Consider the following 9,783-nt stretch of genomic DNA (forward strand, 5'->3'; position numbering starts at 1 on the left):
ACAAAAGAAAAAAGAAAGGGAAAGGACGACACCTGATTAGCTTTGCCACGCTCATCTTTCACTTCCAATTCACAAGTGAGAAGAATTTGTGCCGTATCAATGGAGACCTCTCACAATAGCTTGGGCATGAAAGAATGGTGGGTTGTATTCGCCCTCGTTCACAGCTATGTGTTGCCAGTTCATATACTGGGTTTAGGGGAAAGGGGCCAACCGGCCAAGGGCTATACCCATTCAAGTCTCGAACAATTAATTATACATTACGGGCTATTATTTCGACAAAATAGGTGACAAGTCACGAACTCTTTTATGGGCTTGCATGGTCTACAGGATACAAACGTTAGCATCTGTATTTGCGTCTTTTCGGCTCTAGTTCCCTTTACCCTCATCGGCCTTCAATAAGATGCTTACCCATTCAAGAGTCTCTTTCGAACCTAAAAAAACGATCCACTTTTGGGTCGGCTCCTATATCTCATCTCAATTATGCGTCAGCCAATCATATCATTTCTCACCTTATCCAATTTCATCTCTCTACAAAAACTTTCCTTTGTGCCTTCCTCTTCTTGTTCGCAAGCTTTTCCAATCCAAGATACAGGTGATCCCACTAACCCCTCAACTTCATTCGAAGGTTTCATAATCTAAGTAACCTCTAACTTGTGCTCATTGCAGACATGGCAACAACAGCCGCTGCCTTCACTCCTGCAACAATCACTGGTGCAGTCGTGGATTTTGGCAGCAAGATCCCCAAGAGAACGAACAAGGTGGTTTACATGGGAGGAATGAATTCATATGGGGGTCTTAAAGCCCATAACAGTGTGCTTTCTCTGAACATGCCCGTGTCCACTGAACAATGCTTTGCAAAGGTGGTTAGCTCATTGAGAGCAGCATCAAATGGGAAAGGAGGAGGAGGAGGAGGTGGAGGCGCACTCTCCTCTAAATGCAGCGATGTGGGTGAGATATTCAGGATTGCTGCAGTCATGAATGGCCTTGTTTTGGTTGGGGTTGCTGTTGGATTTGTACTCCTCCGAGTTGAAGCGTGGTATGAGGAAAATGAGTGAGTCTTTTGTTTAGCTAACTAGCAAAAGAATTATGTTCGGCTAGAGTCGCTAGACATCGGTTGATTTGTTAATCTTTAACATGTAGTGTATAACTAAATATATTTGCTTCAAAACTTCTGGCATACCTTGCTTTAGATGTTAATCAATGTCATCCTTTACCCGAGAAAAAAAAGATGATCAATTACCCAGTAATGGAAGTTTTGTTATCATCCTGAACAATCAAGGCTGAAGTCCCATTTCATGGTACTGAACTAGTGGGAATAAATGGATGCCAAGGCTTCAATATCAATCCTTCCTCGAGTCATATGCGGACAAGCAAGTCCCACGAAAATATAGACAGCAACTGATTCCATTGTGTTCGAATCACTAATAAAAAAGTGCTGCTAATTTTCTGCGATTGCAGGTAACGGAGTCACAGTGGGAACTCAATTGTTTCTCAGTAATCCCTAGAGGTTAATATAGAAGACACTGCAAGTTAAAAGCAACACCACAACCTCCCGGGACAAAAATTGGCAGTGATTATTGACAGTAATTCCTTCAATATGCTTCAAGAGCTTTTCTTCAGCCAACGATCTGCTGTTGGATAACATACTGGATTTCCTCAAGAAGAGGGTCTCTGACATGCAGAAAAGAGCTGCCAGCTAATAAAAGCCATCACAAGAGATGTGAACAGTTCAAAGCCTACAACCTTTGGAAAATGCCATCCCAATCCTCTTCTCAGGTAGCTGCAAAAGCCATAATTTAGCAAAATAGATGAAAAACGAAGCTCTTCCAGACGCACAAGAGTGAAACCATAAACATACAAAACACATGATGCTTTCTTTGCTAATCATCCTTGGGTTGTAATGAAACTATAAGATGAATTTCATTACACTTGCTAAAGAAAATAGTTTTCAAGGAGAAAGGATATCAGACATCTAAAAGGGTTTTAAGAAACATTAAATGCATGGAGCTAGTAGCATCCAGTCTCTCTGATTTCAAACAGACTTAAATTTTAGGGTGACTGTTGAATCTAACACATTCCTAAATTGCTATAAAGTTTAAATTTAGATTGTGTTAAAAAAAAAAAAAACACATGCACAGACGACCTTTTGGCCATATGCTAGGAACAACAGGTGAGTAGCAGACCTTGTGATGGATGGCATGGTGGCCACAATTCCTGCACATGCGTATATGATGGGAATCAAAGTCTTGGGCTTATTTTTCCGAAGCCACATCAGAGATCCCAAAGCAGCAAGGGATATACTCAACACCTGAAATTCATTGAAGATAAAAAATTCCACTATGAGTATCAGACACGTATAATCCCATTTAAAATTTTTATTTTTTTAATCTTTTGAAGTTTCAAATTAATCTCAGCAAATGATATGAAAAGCAATAAAAGAGATTAACAAGAAAATAGACGCACCAGGTTTGCATTTGCTTCAAGACCTTGCAGAATGAAATCCCATGTGAATTCTAGTCCTCTAGCTCCCACCCAAAGCGGTGCCAGTCTATGTAAAACAGAATCAGCAAAAGCCCACCCTGCAAATGGGGAAATTATGTTGTAAAGTTAAGAGGATTAAGATCGCATAACCAATGCCAAGCGAAAAGAAAAGGACGAGGATGGTTTCATTCACTCCTACTTGCAAGCGAGCACGAAGAGAAGAGACGATGCGCAGCATATATAAATATCGCACCCTTATTACATTCCCTATCGTTTACAACATCACAAATCAGTTATAGTTTTTATAAATTTTTGTGTAAGAAAGTCCTAAAGTGGTTTGAAGAAATTCCGAAGTTTTACGATCAACGAGAGGAAAGGTTCAAAAAATGTCCATAAAGAAAAAGAGGAAACAGTCTAAACACACACACCCCCTTTCTCCTTAAAGAAGTATACCACAAGTTGAGGCCATAAATTTTCAAAGACCTATAGACATGGTATAAAAGAATCTCACATAAGATTATGGAGAAGAAACTAACAATCAATTTAACATTAGAAATGAGCTTAATTTTTTTAGGGAAAAACATGATGCCATTCAAATGAAATGACCCGGACAAGTCAAACTCACCAAGTCCAACAGCTTGAAATTTATGATTTTGAGAGATGTTCCTGTGAGTCAACTGGGTCAAGGCAAAGTAAAGCCCAGCAACATCTATAAATCCAATCAGTGCTTTCAATAGTTCCTGCGTATAAGTGGGGTTGGTGACAAGTGATTCACAAATCAGAATGCACATGTTATCAGAACAGAGAAGAAAATTTGATAGCAAGTGCAACTAGCACGAAAGGAAGATTCATTTACACGTTAGACACCTCACCTCACGAGTTAAATTCAGCAAAATGATGAATTTCAAACAAAAAACTAGCGGAAAAAACATCAAATTCTACATCATTTGATTTTGTCATACACCAAACTTGATCAACAGCCGCGCAAGAATATAGTAATACAACAAAAAGCTTCTTCTTTGTTCATCAATAAGTTTGTTTACAGAAGGGTTTTCATATCTAACCATATAAAATGCAAGGGTCGACATAGAGGCATTTTATTTCCACTCTAACACCGTCTGGCCTTCTTATAGATACATCAAAACTCAGCTAATACAAAACAAATATAAATTACTCCATCTCAACTTCAAAAATGTTAAAAATAAAGCTATATAAAGAACCTGATACGGATCAAAGCTATCATTCTCGGACACCTTGAGAAACGTTGCCAAGCAAACCAGCTGCAAACATACATACAAGAATCTAAGCTAAAAGACACCAACCTTAAATTCATAAAATAGAAGTACTAATAATTCAAGAAATTACAGATACTAAGTAACTCAGCAAACCTTAACAAGAGCAGTTCCGAGATAAACAAGAGCAGCCTTAATAGAAGTACCGAGTGTGTCATACTCGGACCTGCAAACATTAAATTTCAACAAAAATTAATAAAAAAACACAGAAATTATAATGGGTTTTTCAGGAAGAAGATTATTCGAATTTAGGAAGGTTCTTTTCAGAGAGAGGGGTACAAAGGAGTGGCGGAGTAATAGACGGCGTGGGGGCCGAAGGTGAGAATCGCGCAGTTGAAGAAGTGAAACAACGTCATCTCTCTGTTAACTTCCCTCTCTCTCTCTCTTCGTCTCGGAAGAGAAGTGAGAGATCCAAAGTGAATCGAAGAAGAGAAATTTGGAACAGAGGAGGAAGAACAAGTAATTCACGGAAATACCACTCAGAGCTGGGCTTGGTTAAAGCAGAGATAGAGATAAGAGTTAGGAAGGAATGAAGGACCTGCGTGTTGGGCCCTTTGAGCAGTTAATTCGACTAGTCATGGGCTTATAATTTTCTTCTCATAACCATAGTCGTCCGGCCCGGAGACCGACTAGAAAAAAAGTACCATATCGAGTAAACACGAGTTAGAGGTCAATAGAGATTAATTATTTTTATTAAAATAGTATTTTTTTAGTTGACCTATTGAATTTAAAATATGTTTGATTAGATCAACAAGTCAGTAAAAATTTGTTTGAATTATTTGAGTTTTGTTGTATCAACATCTTACTTAATTTAATTAAATATTTATCGAAGTCAAACTCTAAATTTAAAAATTTCCGAGTTAATCTACTAGGGCTAACTAAGTTTATCCGCTAAGGAGTGTTAAACAAAGAATTCCTAAAATGACGTGGTGAAATCATGTGAAATTTTAGTTCTAATTTAAGCTTTGAGCTAAATTTTATGTTTATATATGGATTTGGATATTTAAAAAACACATGAGCATGAACTTCATATCTTCTTCCTGAAAAGATGCATGTCAATTAATTAATTTGTTATGTTTTGTTTATTCGAAGAGTGGCTATCAAAATCATCTCGAAGGAAGAGAACGAAAGTTTGTGTTGTCAATTGTGTTCCCAAGGTGAGACCAATCTCGAACTCCTGTTAATAATTCTCTCTAGCTTTTGCTTAAAAATTTACTCGAGCTTCGTTAAATACATGGAAATTGAGATTATTTACAAATTCATCTCCGTGTTCTCAGATATAGCCATAACTAAGCTTTCAAGCTGAGACAATTACTAAAACGAGGTCAGCAACGATGATTTTTAACAAGGCAGGGAAATAACTTTTCTAGATGTGCTTCCTTTTATTAAAAAAAATAAAAATAAAACAATGGTACATGGACGTTTGTAAGTTTTTTTGGCTCTTCATGTGAACCATTGGGCCTCTGAAGTTTCTTGGAATTGATGGATCCAAACGAGGGTCCATTTTATACTGGGCTAAATTTCATTGGGCTTTTGAAATCATTTTTTGTGTAAAAAAACCTAGACTCTTTTCAGTATCGAACACCCCTTGCTTTATTTGTGAGTTCCCACTGGATCATCTAGGTTTACTGTAAAGGTTGCACATGCATAGCCACAGAGTCGGTCCAATATCAAAACCCACATATTTCCGATCCTCTTCAGCTTTACACGAGGCACAAAGCCCCTCAATAATAGATTTTTAATTTTTAAAAATCTTTTTAATACTAACCTAATTAGATTGAAACCAAGTTTAACCAAGTTATGATTTATTTTTTATTAATATGGAATATTCGAGTCAGTTTATACACACTTCAACTAATTTTATAAGTCTTGAAATTAATAACTATGTAAGTTTCCAATACCTTTGAAATTTGTGAAATTCAAATCAGTAATTTTTAAAAAATAAATTCAAATCAGGTTATGATATAATAGCATTAGGTATAGTTGGTATAAAAACCAATTCATCTTAAAATCTATTCCAGATTAGGTTTTAAGTTGTGAATTTTCTAAATAGATCCACCAATCAAGCCGAGTTTAGAAAATATAGAATTGATTGAATAGACGGAGCATGATGCCTTGGACATTATTACCAACCATAAACTATTCTTGTTCTGTATACTGCCAGTATTAGAACTTGACAATGCCATCCCAACTGTATCACACCAGCTACCGCCTGATTTTTCCTTCTAAAATCAGATTCCAGGAATGTCTTATATCCCTAGTCCCTATCTCTGTTTGAATAATTTCTATCTTTTACTATTCATCTTTCTCCAGTTATTTTACTGCAACCTCCTTTCCAGGTTCCACCTGGTTGCAATCTGCAAAATGTGATCCTGTCATGTGTAATTCGAATTTCTCAACCCAGAACCACACATTTCCATGACCTGAAAAACAGCCTTTACACATGGTTGATTTGCACCTTGCAGCCCGTGGTCCCGAGAATTTTTTGTTGGCCGGATGATTCAAACTCGAGACTTGAAGAGAACGAACCCCAAACCCCAAACCCTAGTAATAGCCGACAAGACCGAGCTCTACAAGTTCTCTCAAAGTCTCTAGATTCCTAGCACATTTTCAACCTTATCGTAAAGCTTTGATCGTGGCCGGTAGGTCTTTTAGTACGAGAACAACATCATAACAACCAATTTCTTTCTTCTTCAAAGAAAGATTTTTCCTTTTAACTTGGACCCATAAAAAAGAAACATGTTCATTACTTTATTGTTTTCTCCAATGGCCCATATGGATTTGGACACAACATTCTGGCTGGAACGAAACTATTTCCAAGCAGAAAAGGTGAGTTCTATCCCTAATAATAACACTCGACACATCATTTTCATATTCATTTTGTTCTAACAATATTGTTAAATGAGAATCATTGTAATTAACATAACAAGTATTGTCGAAAGGGAATTAGGTATGGAGTTCCAACCATTATTACATATGTATTCTACGTCGAGGAGAGCTTTTATTCCTGGTGAAAGAGAGATCTATAGGGATTTATTTGTTGATGTAGACATAAAGGGGTTCGGTTTCTTCTCTATATATTCCATCGATGAGGAGCTTTGAGTGCTTGACAAGTGACAAGCAAAAAGGGCATTCTCTCTATCAATGTAAGAAAGGGTCAAAACAAGGAAGATATTGGGGGGAGATGCATCATTGAGCTTTGGACAAACTATAAAAATCTAAGCTTGTGGTCCATGAGAAAACTATCAGGAAATGAGAGTGCGACAGAGTCACGAGAATATTGTTAAACAGGCACCTTCCTAAACATGTAGAAATGGAATTGATCAAGGAAGCCAAAACAAAAGATAAATACAAGGGGAGAGCATGCAAGAGCGATTGGGATGGGTATATCTTACCATAGCACTCGCTACAAAACTTGGTTTCAAAAATCCATTTTCACCATATAAGTATGTGCAAAAGTACATTTAGATGATCTACCGTGGATAGAAATCTAGGAAATTGAAAATGATAGAAAATGACAAATACTAGTTTAGTACCAACTTGAAGACACAAATGCTAGGATTTAATTTTAGTTTTTGTTTCAATGATGTTCACCAAAATATTATATTGTCCCCTCCCTTATGGCCTCCTCGCATATTCCCCGGTGAAAATACCATGGCTTCAGGTAATTTCAAGTAAAGCATGGGTTGATCTATCAGCTCGTTAGAATTTAGTCGGATGGTATTAAAATTAGTTTAAATTAAAAAAACTTCAACTCGTCTAATCAAATCGAGTTGAATAACTCTACGTTTCAAGCTTTAGTGCCCAGTCTGCAATTCTCAGCAACTACTGATTGGAGGCACATGATCTATTCTGGATGTGGGTCCTGCGATATTTGGTACAATATTTTCGTTTGCAGTGATCCAGATCAATAAATTGATCAAGAGGGTTGCTGAATTTAGAAGCTACATAACACCCCCCCCGTACGCACGCCACTGGTAATTTACAAGTAAAACACAACTTTCTTCACTCGACGAATCATGCACCAGACATAACCTCTCAACTTTTTGTTTTTTCAGAGATTGGTTCTTGGACTTTTACATCATACGGCCCGGCTCGGCCCTGTCTAATTTAATTTTCATGGCTCCACTACTTGCAGTTCCTGCAAAAGATTAATAAAAAGAACTGTGCATGTACCTTCTTCTCTGCATTAAAATTCCAAAAAAAATTGATGTCGAAGGAGAATGGACTGGTCTGGTTATTGATGTTGGCAGCAGGAGCTTGGCACCCGTCCATCACCTTCAGTTCACTCAACCCGGTGAGGATATATCGGGGCTTTCAACGTAGTCAATGTACTGTTGCAGTGGGAATGTAAAATTTGTGCCTGTTGTTCACATCTCTCTAATGAAATCTCATTTTCATCTGAGCAACCCCATCCGAGGAGAGAAAAAGTGGTAAATTTTCAGGGGCAAAGAAAAAACAACCCTTCTCTAGCTACAGCTAAGCTAGTATAGTTATAACACCTAGCTCAAAACTTACATAATAAATCAGGTAAACATATCTAAATTTTAATATCTAATAAAAAAACCCCTGTTTTTTCTATTTACAATTTTCCAACTAGATTCGGAGTCGCAACACTGCATCAATCTGCCGACCGACTGGGACATTCCAAGTTGCAAATCACTGGACCGACCGACCAGGACATTCCGAGTTGTAAATCACTGGATCAATTTGCCGACCGACCGGGACGGGTCTTATTACACTACTAGTGAGTAGTGCCAACTAGGATCCAATATGCATTAAATGGCTTGACCGACCTTGTAATTGCTGCATCGTCTTATAATTTCATTTGAAGTAGAGCAGCAATAATTATCTGTGGCTAACATTAATACTATTGACTGGATGGGGTCGAATGAGTCGTAAGATTCATCGAAGATATTGTGTATGTTGTCCCCACCCTTCAATTATTCTCTTGCTTCTCTCCTATTTTTGTTCCCTTTTTAAATAAACAGTCAATTAAGTAATCTAATAGGTCTTGACTCTGCAGTAGCCTTGTCCTATGTATCTTTTTAATTGTTCACTCGTTAATTTAAAACCTTGATTGGGGATTTTCCGTAATTATATAATTTGATTTTTTTTTCATTTTTGCCTTAATTTGATAGAGAATTTAGTTGCTGGACCAACTCTTTGGGGACAAAAACTCACTCTTTGGAGATTAAATAATTTGTTGTCACTTTGAATATCGGTGGCCGCAAAATGGAGGCATATATATATATATAAGGAGGCATCTATGTAAAGTGATGTTGGTTTGTATTGTGTTAATTTTTATTTTTTTAAAGTGTTTTTTAAATTATTTTTTATTTAAAAATATTAAATTATTATTTTTATAATTTTTTTTTAAAATAATTTTAATATGTTAATATTTAAAATATTTAAAAAGAACGCACAAAACTCTGAGCACTTAATTCAAAATTTGCTAGAAAAATAGACAGGATCAATAGGTTCCGAGGCTGTCTGACTTGGTTCTACTTTAAACCAATTCATTGCAGATAAATTGACACCTTTGTACTTCATCATAGGTATATATTTGCCCCCTTATTGCTTGGGGACGGAGTCCCTTGCCTGATCCCTGAAACTGCCATGTTGAATTTCTGATCATCTGCTCTGGTGGCGCGTGGGTACCTGTGTATCTTCGTTTGTGATACAAAACGTTGCTTTCAATTACGCTCCTCCAAAAGAGTGTCAAGTGCCCCTTTAAGTTCACCAATAAATAACCTTTTTTAGTATTTTGAACCGAGTTTTGACCACGTAGTAGTTGTTAGCTGTTAACATTGACAGCCATACGTCTTAATTCTTTACTATTTTCATAAGGGTATCTTTTTATCTTGATTTGACAAATACCATAATTATTTAACTTGATCAATTTGATGTGTCAGTATGTAACTTGTTGGCTTTAAGCTTTTTTCTAGCCATATTTTTTATTTTTTAAAATAGTAGTGAATATTGACTTAATTAAATTTGAATGACTTAG

General features: G+C 36.7%; 2 protein-coding genes across 2 annotated transcripts; one reads left to right on the plus strand and one right to left on the minus strand.

Moving 5' to 3' along the window:
* Positions 1 to 435: 435 nt before the first annotated feature.
* LOC118034072 (uncharacterized) lies at positions 436 to 1,206 on the plus strand. Its single transcript, XM_035039248.2, has 2 exons — positions 436 to 592; positions 667 to 1,206. The coding sequence occupies exons 1-2, from the start codon at positions 481 to 483 to the stop codon at positions 1,053 to 1,055; spliced, it is 501 nt and encodes a 166-aa protein (XP_034895139.1). The 5' UTR covers positions 436 to 480; the 3' UTR covers positions 1,056 to 1,206.
* Positions 1,207 to 1,422: 216 nt separating this feature from the next.
* Positions 1,423 to 4,266, minus strand: LOC118034071 (uncharacterized). Its single transcript, XM_035039247.2, has 7 exons — positions 4,053 to 4,266; positions 3,870 to 3,939; positions 3,702 to 3,761; positions 3,107 to 3,221; positions 2,464 to 2,579; positions 2,184 to 2,308; positions 1,423 to 1,780 (listed from the first exon to the last, which is right to left on the minus strand). The coding sequence occupies exons 1-7, from the start codon at positions 4,127 to 4,129 to the stop codon at positions 1,657 to 1,659; spliced, it is 687 nt and encodes a 228-aa protein (XP_034895138.1). The 5' UTR covers positions 4,130 to 4,266; the 3' UTR covers positions 1,423 to 1,656.
* Between the last annotated feature and the right edge of the window lie 5,517 nt (positions 4,267 to 9,783).

The sequence above is a fragment of the Populus alba genome, chromosome 14 (assembly GCF_005239225.2).
Source record: "Populus alba chromosome 14, ASM523922v2, whole genome shotgun sequence".
NCBI lineage: Eukaryota > Viridiplantae > Streptophyta > Magnoliopsida > Malpighiales > Salicaceae > Populus > Populus alba.

Excerpts from the sequence above, each read along its gene's own strand:
- LOC118034071 (XM_035039247.2), bottom strand. The coding sequence starts at position 4,129 with ATGACGTTGTTTCACTTCTTCAACTGCGCGATTCTCACCTTCGGCCCC. Across the intron at positions 3,762-3,869 it reads TCGGAACTGCTCTTGTTAAG|CTGGTTTGCTTGGCAACGTT; the intron begins GTTTGCTGAGTT and ends GTATGTTTGCAG. Across the intron at positions 2,580-3,106 it reads ATTTCAAGCTGTTGGACTTG|GGTGGGCTTTTGCTGATTCT; the intron begins GTGAGTTTGACT and ends CCCCATTTGCAG.
- LOC118034072 (XM_035039248.2), top strand. The coding sequence starts at position 481 with ATGCGTCAGCCAATCATATCATTTCTCACCTTATCCAATTTCATCTCT. Across the intron at positions 593-666 it reads TTTTCCAATCCAAGATACAG|ACATGGCAACAACAGCCGCT; the intron begins GTGATCCCACTA and ends TGCTCATTGCAG.